Source organism: Panthera pardus, unplaced genomic scaffold (assembly GCF_024362965.1).
Source record: "Panthera pardus isolate Hobbes unplaced genomic scaffold, ASM2436296v1 HiC_scaffold_13, whole genome shotgun sequence".
Lineage (NCBI taxonomy): Eukaryota > Metazoa > Chordata > Mammalia > Carnivora > Felidae > Panthera > Panthera pardus.
Window position 1 is genome coordinate 33,834,202 of NW_026526688.1, and position 12,601 is coordinate 33,846,802.

Consider the following 12,601-nt stretch of genomic DNA (forward strand, 5'->3'; position numbering starts at 1 on the left):
TAAAAATATGCAATAATGTTGTGTCTTTCTTTTAAACTAACATAGATCCCATTTATTTTGTTTTATTATGGTGACTAAAAATTTCAGTGAATAAGTTAAAATAAAATGTATTGACAGTGAAAATAAATGTATCTTATTCTCACTTTTGGAGGAAAAAACCTCCAACATTACAGTTTAAGTTTAATATTTATACAGGATAGAATGATTTCGGTAAATGTTCTTTATTTTCTTCCATCTTTTACTTGCTAAGAGTTTTATCAGAAATATTTGAGATGATTTCATTCCTGGGATAAACCATTGCCATGTAAACTTTCTTTGGATCTGTGCAAGGACTGGGTTTTCAACTATTTTTTTAGGATTTTGCAGTTGTTTTGGTAAGTGAAATCGTCTTACAATTTTACTTTCCTGTCTGGATTTGTTATCAAAGTCATCATAGATCGTTCCAGTAATGATCCTTAAGAAATCCCTCTTCCAGATATCCACACCCTTGTGTATTTCCCTCCAACATCGATTCTAGGCTTGACTCTATGGCTTAGTTTGGCTAAGGAGACATTAACTAATAATTGTAGTACAAGCAGGAGCTTAAAAAGTCTTACATACTGAAGCCTGGCCTCTTTCTTGATATTTTAATGCCCAGCTATCATATGAGAAGCACAGGTGAGCCTACTGCTTATGTGGCCAACTGACATTGGTACTACATATCAGTCAAGTGTCTGAAGCCATTTTTACACCAGCCAGCTAGCCCAGTGGAACTGCTATACAAGCGAACCACACTAAGTTTGGGGTTGTTTGTTACACAGCAGTAGATATCTAATGCAAAAGGTATAATAACTGTATAACATGTGCGAAGAATTTTTCCCTTTGCTTATTCTTCAAATTTGTTTGTAAAAGATATTATCTGTTAAAGCAAATTTTGGCAAAATTTGTGTTTAAATGCATGCGAGCCTAGTGTCTTCATTTGTTGAGAGACTGTGGACTGCTTATTTAATTTTTAAAATTCATTACAATCTTTTTTGGGTTTACTATTTCTTCGCAAGTCAGCTTGGTAACATTTTACTGCATGCTTCTGCTCATAACTGTATTGGCACAGGTTGTACATATATTTTTTATTGACGTGTAACCTGTACTATATTTATAGTTATGCTTCCTTTTACTTCTAATTTTATTTGTACTTTTATTTTTTTTTAATAATTATTGGGGAGCCTGGGTGGCGCAGTCGGTTAAGCGTCCGACTTCAGCCAGGTCATGATCTCGCGGTCCGTGAGTTCGAGCCCCGCGTCAGGCTCTGGGCTGATGGCTCGGAGCCTGGAGCCTGTTTCCGATTCTGTGTCTCCCTCTCTCTCTGCCCCTCCCCCGTTCATGCTCTGTCTCTCTCTGTCCCAAAAATAAATTAAAAACGTTGAAAAAAAAATTTAAAAAAAAAATAAATAAAATTATTGTCAGAGATTTCTCTATTTTACCAATCTATTCAAGGAATGAGCATTTGGCTTTGTTGATCTACCAATTGCTTCTTTTTGACTCATGTCTTTTATTAATTTCATGCATTATTAAGATTTTTTAAATTATTCTGTTTCATTTTATAACTTTTCCAGTTAGACTCTTAGTTCATTAAATTTTTCTTTCTCTTTCATAGAAATGTCTAAGACTACAAATATCCTTCTAAATACTGCTAGGCCTCCTGCATCTAAAGTTTTATCTATACCAGTCTTTTCTTTTTGCTGTTATAAATGTTTCATAATTTCAGATTTGACTTCTTCAGTCAGTTAATATTTGGAAATGTATTTTGCTTTAGTTTCCAAACCAATGATCATTTAGTGGCTTAATGTATCAATTTTTGTTATAACTTCCAATCTGGTTGTGGTTTAAAAACAAAAGGGTGCTCTTTATTATATATCTATTTTTTTTCTATTTCTTTTTACTTTCTTTGTGGTCAAATACCAGTTTAATTTTTGGAAGTATTTTATTTGCATTTGAAAAGATTATAGATTGTCTATTTTGTGTGTTTTGGAGATTCTACCAGTTGATTATATCAAAACGATATTTATGTGACTCAGATCTTTTCTACTTGTGTTGAATTTTTTCCTACTTTACCTAAAATTTCCTGATAGAGGGGAACTGAAAAAAAACTTACTCTGCCTGTAACTCTGTTATTTTTTGTTGCACATCTTCTTTGACTCTATTGTTAGGTATATAATCTGAAATATCAGTGGCTGGTTTACAGTTCTTGGAGAGCTTATTCTCCTTCCCATTATGTCAGTTGACTCTTCCTCATGTGATTAGATTTATCTTAGATTATGAAAATGTCTTCATAGAACATTTTTGACTTGAGCTGTAACAGTTTATCAAGTTTCTAATCAAGTTTTACATTAAAAGCTTTGCTTGGCATTTCTGTATCTAAAGAAAAATATATCACGCTCCATATCATTATATGATACGTATTTAACATTTTTGCTTTCCTGTGTGTAATATATTCCCTTCCTATTGCTACAAACAAACAGAACATTCCTTTTCTCTTTGCAGTTTCAGTAGGGAGACATTCTCCGGTTCCCTTTTCAGAGATGGGGCAGCTCATCATGGCTCTGGGCATTATTCAATACATTCTATATACTATATGTCACCAAGCCTGTGAATTTTACTTACTGCTCTGACAAGAGATTCTCTTCTCATTTTTAGGACTTGGAGATTTTCTGTGTTTTCTTCTGAGCTCAACTATAGATTGTGCACATTTTTTCAATTTTGTGTATGTTGTTCATCATTTCCATATGCTCAGAAAAAGGAGGAGAATTCTATTTTGGCTTAGTCTTCTATACTGCCAAAGGACCTTATCATCTCTTATATAAATCTGTTTGGAGAAGCTAAAAACAACATTGAACCCAAAATGGAATTCCGATTAATATTTTTTTCTCTTTTTTAGGATCACTATAGTTTTATAAGTATGAATGAGGAGCAAATATTCATTTGAAAACTTACCACGTTATCATCAGCAACAATGAACAGTTCCACATACTTTTCTTTATGGGTGTTCTGGAAATTTATGAAAAATTTAATAGAGTATGGTCAATGTTTCTCATTTTACGTTAAAATTTTCATGGTAAGAAATGTTAGTATTATTGATACAGGAAGGTGAGGAAGAGGAGTATAACTAATAATTCCAGGAATTTATCTAAAGAAAGCCCCATATATTATTAAAACATGTGGCCCTTTACATCAGATCGTCTTTCACGTAAAATAAGTTGTATTTATTGCAGCATTATTTACAATGGCCAAGATATGGAAGCATCCTAAGTGGCTATTGGTAGATGAAAGGGTAAAGAAGATGTGACACACACACACAAACACACACACGCACACACTGATATTATGCAGCCATAAGAAAGGATACGATCTTGCCATTTACAACGGTATGAATCAATCCAGAAGGTATTATACTAAGTGAAATAAGTCAGACTGAGGAAGACAAATAACATTTCACTTAGGTGTGGAATCTAAAATTCAAAATAAACGAATAAACAAACAAGTTAAACCAGAATCAGACCTATAAATACAGAGAACAAACGGATGGTTGTCATAGGGAAGGAGGGTGTAGGAGGCAAAATAGGTGAAGGGGCGTGGGAGACACAGGCTTCCAGTTATGGAATGAATAAGTCATGGAATAAAAGGCATAGCATAGGAATATAGTCAATGGCATTGCGGTATCGTTGCATGGTGACAGAGGGTAGCAACACCTGTGGTGAATGTAGCATGATGTATGGAGATGTTCAATCACTAGGTTGTACCCCTGAGCCTGATGTAACATTGTCAGCTATACTCTAAATGAATAAATAGAAGAGTTATAAATAAAGAATCATGAATACAGTTTTTAACTTTTTTTTTTCATTTATAAAGCAAATAGCTTTATAATAGCTAAATAGCTCATATAAATAGCTCATATAAAAAGGACTCAACTCCTCAAGAGTGGAGAGCAAATCGTGGGACTGGCTAATAGGACTGACTGTATTCCTTCTACTCCTCTCCTGTCTCTCAATCTCCTACTTTGTGGTAGTCTCAGTTCCAAAGAAATGTATAAAGGTTGCTAATAACAGATCCTTATTTTTTATAAATCAACAATACCAGAAAATTCTGTCTTCAGCTCTCAATGTCATCTATTGAGGTACATGCATATTCTCCGAGTAATAAACCAGAGGCGTATTGTTCAAAGATCTAACTAAGTCATTTTGGGGGGGACTTCTTTTTAGTGATCATTTATTAATTGATTGAATCCATCAAAAACATCAGTTAGGCACCTACTAGGTTTCAGACACAATCTGGACCATGGATACGTGAAGCAGATGGGCACTCATGGATCTTTAAAGGCTAACACCTCGTGAGGATTTGAGGTGATATGAACTAGTCATACAAGAAAGCTTAAAACACATAGGAGTCTCATGGTGCAATCATCTGCCAGAAATTGAACTTGCAATTACTCTTAATTGTCCTTAATAATTAATAATTAGAATATTTGGCCTGATGAAAGGGGCAGACCTTGACTTATCATCAGCAAATCCCCCCTCTCCCAACAAATTGATGGCAGCGACGACAAGGGGAAACAATAGCTCGTAGAGGTTTTAAGACATTGCAAATTTCATTCTTTCCAACCACTTGTAGCCCTGATGGTATAAATCACATGTAGGGTTGCAAAAATTCCCGTTCCTTAAAACTGATGGGACAAACTGAGATTTGCTGTAGGTAACGAACATTTTCTATGTTGATAAAAAGTTTGACATTTTAGATTTCAAACAACGAAGAGTCAGACTCAGGTGGCATGTATATTTCACTAGTTGTGCTCATTTCTCTCTTTTGAGATCAGAAAGGAAATAAGAGGTGCTTATCCTGACATTAAGATGATTTTTTCAAAAAGGCACTTACTTCTGTTTTGAGGTCTTCCGCCATTTTAATAGCATCCTTCGGATCAGTTGTCCTGGTAAAATTGAGTTCCGTACAAGAATAATTGGCAGCGAACTGTGCCTTTGGATTATATCTGAACACAAAATGTTGTCCCTCATCTGAATATTTCACTGGTTCGATGAGGTACCTTTGGTTATATACCCTGAAGAATCCCCTACAGAAAATGGAAATATGATGTATATTCAATCTATACCATTTTACTACTTTATTTCTCACCATATTTCTCTGTTCCATTTTATTGACTTTGCCTAGCTAAGAAAGGAAACTATAAGACCAAGGCCTCATGAGCATCTGGCTGCACACATATTCTGAGTGATAAAAAGGTGAGGTGATATGTGGCCTTTGAATCAATAACGTGCGTAAGAATCAACTCCTCTAGATTTTCAGAAGCTTACCAGCCCAATCTCTACTTTGAAATCTCAGAGTTCTCACAAATATTTTGTGAATTTTTATGTCCATCATGCTTTAATTGTAGAGTAACTATATGAAAGCACAAATACTATTACATGGCAATTTTGTCATTAAAAGAGTCTTTATTCTTGAATATATTGGGATCTACTTAAGTAAAGTACTCATAAATGAAGGCGGAAATGTCTTGTTCTCCTATCCTGCTACCCCACATTTCCTCTTTTATCCTTAAGCCCAAGATCTATAAGGAACTGATACAGACTATACTTCTGGCTTTTTTGATTTCTAAAGACTCTAAACTCCTGAAGAGCAAAAAGCTGTGAAGTGTTGTGTTGTGGTGGGAATTCACAGGACTAGAAGTCAGGAGACCTGGTTTTTCCATAGAGTTCTATCACCAGCACATTGAATGTCCAGAGGCTAGTCTCTGATTTCAGTGTCTCCGACATGAGAGGACAGGCTAGATTATTCCCAGCAGTCTCTGAATCCCTTGACAAAAAATTTGTCTTGCTTAGGGCTGTGCATTAGACATCTTTTTGTCAGAAATGGACATCAGTGATGGGCTAGAAGGGCTACTCATGCTGAAAATATGCAGTAGCTTTTTCCCATGATTTTTTCTATTTATAAGGCTGTTTGAAAGATGAAAAGCAAATGTCTCTGAAAATGCCTTAAGCAAACTTATAAACAAAATAGAGAACTGTGCAATACCTCAGACCATTACATGTGCTGATACTGGCAGAAGAATCAAATTCATGTATGATGGATCCTTGGTAAAAACAGTGATCCTAAAATAGATGAAGAGACTATTTATATAAATACATATGCTCATATTGCATAGATATCACTATACACGTATTTTACGTTCACAATATATCAGCATTGCATTCTCACAAATCACACCCATGCTCCTTCAAGTATTCGCTCATTGCACTCTGTCATTTGGAAAATTTTGAACTCCTTCAGAATCCTTTTATTCTAATTGCATCGTTACTTTGTATGAAGCAGGATGTGGATTCTTTCCTCACAGATTTAGGAGTATATTAGTTGATGAATCCAGTCTCAGAAATGTGACCCTTTTCCATTTAAGTATTTCTCCTTTCATCCACCCTAAAATGTCTACCAAACTACCCTTCTCGTGTTGTTATTATAATTTTTCCCCAGTTGCCTATGAAATCAGTCCAATTTTTTAAAAAAAAGTTTTTTTAAGTTCATTTATTTATTTTGAGAAAGACAGAGGCGGTGCAAATGGGGGAGGGGTAGAGAAAGAGGGAGAATCTCAAGCAGGGTCTGCACCATCAGCACAGAACCCATGCAGGGCTCAAACTCACGAAATCGTGAGATTATGACCTGAGTCAAAATCAAGAGTTGGACACCTAACGGACCGAGTCACCCAAGCGCCCCATGCCAATGTTGTTGATGATTGCTAAAATTAGGTTTCGCTCTCCAGCCAGGTCCCCTCAAGCCCTTTCCTCCTGTGGCCTTGCTTCAGTCAAGTTGGTATCCCTGTCACTCCCTACGTGGTGCTCTGCCTGTAACGGTTCCATCAGGTAATCACCTTTTCCATTTTGTCCATTTTGTCCATGAGCGACACTCCCTGTGTGATCGCAGACCCTCTTAGGCCAACAGCCACCCCCTGCATAAAAGCATGTTGCCCAGTTTTCTTCCATTTCTATTTTACAAAGATTGCCTGAAGGTTTACATTCCATGATTGACACATGCCTTAACCAGGAAATAAGTTTTTAGAAAGTATACTTTTGGTGAAAAGGAATAATGTCATCTTCAGTTAGAAGGCTACAGAGGGCATGGAAAGGGAAGGAAGGCCGTAAAAATAGAACCTGTATCCACTGGCATATTATTGATGATAAATGAACAAAAATTCATTTGGAGAATGAAGGAGAGACCACAATGTTGGTGCAGCAGAAGGCCTAGGCCGGGGAATAGGACTCACATAAGGGTCAATTAGATGGAGGTTTTAAAATAGTTTCATGTCGTTAGTTTTTATCCCTTTAGCCCGATGACAATCTCATCAGGGTGCCTTCTACTTCTTTGGTTTCTGCTTTACCCTTTCTCCAGACTTAACACCATTTGGGGTACACAGAAGTCAGTTTAGTTAAGAAAAAATACATTAACAGTCATCAGTCTGCTTGTGAGACAGTAGTCAGCCTCCTTTAGAGTTTGAAGGGTCATGTTTTCTATTCTAGAATGATTTGTGACAGTATTCAATGTAAGATTTGCCTCTGACATAACATTTTCAGAAGCTGCCTGTACAGCTGGATTGCGTTTCAAAATCCCATGAGAAAATTTCAGAAGACATAGGAAAGTTCCATAAGATACCGTGGTGGAAGGGTAGCTGGTGACGGCCTCTCCTTTTATAGAGTAGTAGGTTTCACTGTAATTTGAGGCTAGGAACTCCCTGGAAAAGAGGGCAGAGAGGTAGTGAGATTTAGTCAGTTTACAAAGATAGCAGATAAAACCAATTATGGGGAAGAGAAGACTTGAGGCTATTTTCAAATCTCAGCATGTTCCTTTCATGCTAAAAACACATAAGCAAAATCAACCCCACTCACACGAAAAGGCTTTCTGCCCAGATTTCATGATTTGGTAAACACTAGAAGAGACTGAAAGAGATTCTGGGAGCAAGTTGAGAAAAAAACTAGAGAAAATACTATCTAAGTAAAGTCATATATATATATTTGATACAAAATATATTTGATGCGTATATCAAATATACATAAAATGCATATATCTTAACATATATTAACCCAACAACTATATATTTAGATAAAAGCAGTATGTATTAATCATAATATAAATTTAGAAAACACAGAAAAGTATCAATGAAACTCGCTACAGAGAGACAACCTCTGCTAATATCTTCATGTAACTCTTCTTGTTTTAGGTTAATTTGTTTATTTTGAGACAAAGAGGGGAGGGGCAGAGAGAGAGGGAGAAAGAGAATCCCAAGCAGGCTCCCTGCTGTCAGGACAGAGCCCAATGTGAGGCCCGAACCCACGAACCCTGAGATCATGACCTGAGCCAAATTAAGAGCCAGATGTTCAACCAACTGAGCCACTCAGGTTCCCCTTCGTGTAATTCTTTATAGTTTTTTATTTTCTCTGCACAAGTTAAGGGATGGCATTCTGAGTAATCAGTAGAATGACTCTACATTCCCACATGCCCTGTAACAAATCCCATGGGTATCCTCAGACCAAGAACTAAGGTCATATATCTCAACTCTCTCAGTACGTGAATACGACAGAAGTACATAGGGAATCATTGGATTCTTCTTACACCATTCTGTAATTTACTTAGTTCTATCTGAATTACCCTATGTGGATAATAGCCATTCTATTTTAAGATTTACCAGGCCCCAAGAAGAAAAGTGGAATATTGGCTCTATTAGAGAGGAAATGGTGACGGAGTAGAGAAAGCCCTAGTATCAGAACCATCACTTGGGTTTGACTGAATAGAACGAGCTCAAAATCACTTTGGAGAGGTAATACGTGCACTATCTTATATGAACGTGCAAAACAAACATTTGTGTAGTTTGTAGAGACATAAACACGTTCGTTATTAAAGTTGACATCATCCTCTCGACATAGCTGTTTACCCAACAATCTTACTTTGTTATCTCATGAATTTGAAAACAGATAGTTACAAAACACAATAAAGAAAATATTGAACTTAAATTAAACATATCCACCTGGGCGATGTTACTCACCCTTCCTCAAAGAGCTGGCAGAACAGTCACAATGTGCCCTACTCCAGCAGAGTCAGTAGATGTCCCTTTATGTCCATGCTTCGTGGACACAACCTGCCTCATTCTCAGTAACTCCCAAAAGGTAGGATTATATGTTCAGCGTGCAACCAGAATGCACATTTTAATGGGGTGAATCATCGTGGGCATCGCTTTTCTTTCCCCAAAACTATATTCAAAAATTTTATTTTCTTAGAAAACAGAGGATCCCACATTTTTCCGATGTGTGAATACAAAGTACTAATATCTCATTTTTTTTAATTTTATTTTGAAATAATTATAGACTCATAGGTAGTTACAGAGATAGCGTAGCAGAATCTGATGTCTGTGCACACCTCCCTCAATTTCCCCAGTGGTTACATCTCACATAATTATAGTACAATAACTATACTATAAGAGCCACTATAAGAGCCCGATGTTCAACCAACTGAGCCACTTTGTGGTTGTTTCCAACAAACCCAGAAATACACACTAGTCTAATGCATGTTTGTGTTCACGTGGCATTTTATCATAGGTGTAATTTGCACCACTGCAATCAAGATACAGAACTATTCCACCAGAAAATGACCTCTCATCTCTCTCACTGATCCCAGGAGTACAATTGCTTCCCCTGAGGGAGGTTGCATGTTTGTTCTTTTTTTAAGTTGCCAAATTGTTTTCCAGAGTGTTATATTATTTAATATTCTCATCAGCAATGTATTAATGATCCAGTATTCCTTATATCCTTTGCCAGCTTTCTGGCGACGTAATTATTGTTTTTGGTTTAGCCATTCTAATTGAATGAAATGATATTTCATTATAGTTTCATTTGCATTTCTTGAATGATTGATGATGCCACACATCTCTCAAGTGTTTATTTGTCACCCGTATATTGTCTTTGGTGAGATGTCTCTTCCTACCTTTCGCCTATTTTCTGATTGAATTGCTTGCTTTATTATTGTTGAGCTCTGAGAACTCTTTATTTTTCCAGACGCTAGTCCTCTGTCGGTTTGCCAATGTCTCCTCCCAATTTGCAGCTTGTCTTTTCATCCTCATAATGAGACTTTGGTAGAGTTAAGCACTTTCGATTTCAATGAAGTCCAATTTATCAACTTTGTCTTTTATTAGTCATGTCAAATGAACTGATGTCAAGTGGAAGAATTCTTTGCCTTAGCCCAAGATCCTAAGATATTAGCTGTTTTATCTAAATGTATTATAGTTTTGCATTCTACACTGACACCCATGATCTATTTTGAGTTAATTTTGACATGAATTTGGTAAAAGCATTGAGATTTAGGTTGAGTTTCTTTTTTTTTTTTTTGTATTTTTTTGCTGGATAGTTTCAGCACCTTTTGCTGAAAAGATTCTACTTCCTCCATTGATTTGCTTTACAAACTTTGTCAAAAAAGAGTTGGCTTTACTAGGGTGGAACTATTTCTGAGATTTCTATTTGATTCCATTGATCTCTGTGTCTATTGTCCTGACAGTCTGACTCTCTCTATAATAGCTCTCAAAGTGATTACTCCTGTTTTGTTTTTTTTTTCTTTTTTCAGATTTCTTTTAGCTACTCCGGTTCCTTTGTCTTCCCTATAAGTTTTGGAATAATCTTGTCTATATTTATAAAAAGTCTTACAGTAATTTCAGTGGGAATTGTGATAACCCTATATATCCACTGGAGAAATTAACATCTTTCCCATGCGGTCTTCCAATATAGTAATACAAAATAAGACCCCACCTATTTACATCCTTTTGATGATTTTCATCAGAATCTTGTAGTTTTCAGTGAACAAGCTTTGTATTTAGTTCTCTGATTTGTAACAGTTTTATTTCTTTTTGAACAGTTGCAAATGGTGTTACAGTTTAAACTTCAGTTTCCTCATGTTCACTGCGAGTGTTTAAATACAATTGATATTTTTATGATGCAATATTCTGTGACTTTGCTGAATGCACTTATTACACCCAGAAGATATTTTTTGTTTGATGCTTGGTTAGCCTGTTAGATTTTGTAGAATTTTCTATGCCAACCACTGTATGTCATCTGCAAGTAAGGACTTTTTTTTCCTTCTACCTTTCCAATCTATATGCCTTTTATTTCCTTTTGTTTCTGAGTTGAACTGACTAGATGTCCTGGGAATATGTTGACTAGCAGTAGTGAGAGTGTATGTATTTGCCTGGTTCCAGATTTTAGGAGGAAAACATTCAGTCTTTCACCAATAATAATCCTATGGCTGTAGGGTTTTGTAAATACTCGCTATCAAGTCAAGGACATCCTGTTATATTGCTAATTTTCTGAAATGTTTAATCATAAATGATTGTTGTATTTTAGCAAAAGCTTTCTTCTGTGTCCATTAATGATATCATGTGATTTTTTTTCTTCTTTCCATTGTTAATATGGTAAATTATGTTGATTAATTTTAGAATATTGGGCCAGTATTGTATTCCTGGAAAAGATCCCATTTGGTTATGGTGTATTACTCTTGTTGTGCCTTGTTGAATTCTATTTAATTTTGTTTATACTATCTTTGTCTGGTTTAGGTATCAAAGTAATGTTGGCTTCATAAAATGAGAAAGGAAGTATTCTCTGTGTTTTCTGGAAGCCATTGTATAAACACCGTAAAGTTTAGTGATATTTTTCATCCACTCTGCCATTTTCAGTATTTATACAATTTGAAGTAATTATTAATATATTAAGACTTAAGTCTGCTATTTTATCTTTTGTTCCTGTTTCTTCTTTTCTCATGTTTTAGTTTCCTTTTCCTGCCTTCTTATGGATTGCTTAAATATACTTTCAAATTCCATTTTGATTTATCTATAGCGTTTTTCAGTGTACCTCCCTGTATAGGTTTTTCAATGGTTACTCTAGATAATACATTTCATACATGTGTATGTATGTATATATAAAACCAATCACGGTATGTCTTGGAATTGTTTGAGATTTATATATTGGAGATTGTCTGAGTTTATCCTGTTTTGAAGTTGTTCAGCTTCTTGAACCTGTAGGTTTTTAGTGTCTCCTTTGCCAAATGTGCGTATTTTCAGTATCAAGATATTCATTTGATATTTTTTCAGCTCCATACTCTTTCTCCTCTCCTTTGGGATCTCTGATGACCTCAGTTTTTCACCTTTTGTTTTATTACCACATATTCCTGAGAGTGGCTTTTTTTTTTTTTCAGAAAATTTTCTTTGTTATTTAGATTGTGTAATTTCTATTATTCCATATTCACTGATTATTTTCTCCTGCCGTCTCTGTTCTTTTTTGTTTTTAATGTTTACTTTGAAAAAGAGAGTGAGAGAGCATGTGCACAAGTAGGGGAAGGGCAGACAGAGAGGGAGAGAGAGAATCCCAAACAGCCTCCATGCTGAGCACAGAGCCCAATGCAGGGCTCAATCTCACAATCATGTGCCTGGGCTGAAATCAAGAGTCAGATGCTTAACAACTGAGCCACCTAAGCATCCCTGCCCTCTCCATTCTGATATTGAGCCCATGCATTAAAAGTTTTATTTTTTCCATGTATT

At 35.8% G+C, this 12,601-nt stretch overlaps 1 protein-coding gene across 1 annotated transcript in view; it reads right to left on the reverse strand.

Moving 5' to 3' along the window:
* The window catches only part of ADAM7 (ADAM metallopeptidase domain 7), a 66,690-nt gene that overhangs the window by 37,789 nt on the left and 16,300 nt on the right, over nucleotides 1-12,601 (reverse strand). Inside the window, exons 4-7 of the mRNA XM_019467059.2 lie at nucleotides 7,684-7,762; nucleotides 6,058-6,134; nucleotides 4,906-5,098; nucleotides 2,971-3,024 (exon numbers count right to left, since the gene is read on the reverse strand). Coding sequence (XP_019322604.2) covers nucleotides 2,971-3,024; nucleotides 4,906-5,098; nucleotides 6,058-6,134; nucleotides 7,684-7,762 — 403 coding nt within the window. The remainder of the gene's footprint in view (nucleotides 1-2,970; nucleotides 3,025-4,905; nucleotides 5,099-6,057; nucleotides 6,135-7,683; nucleotides 7,763-12,601) is intronic.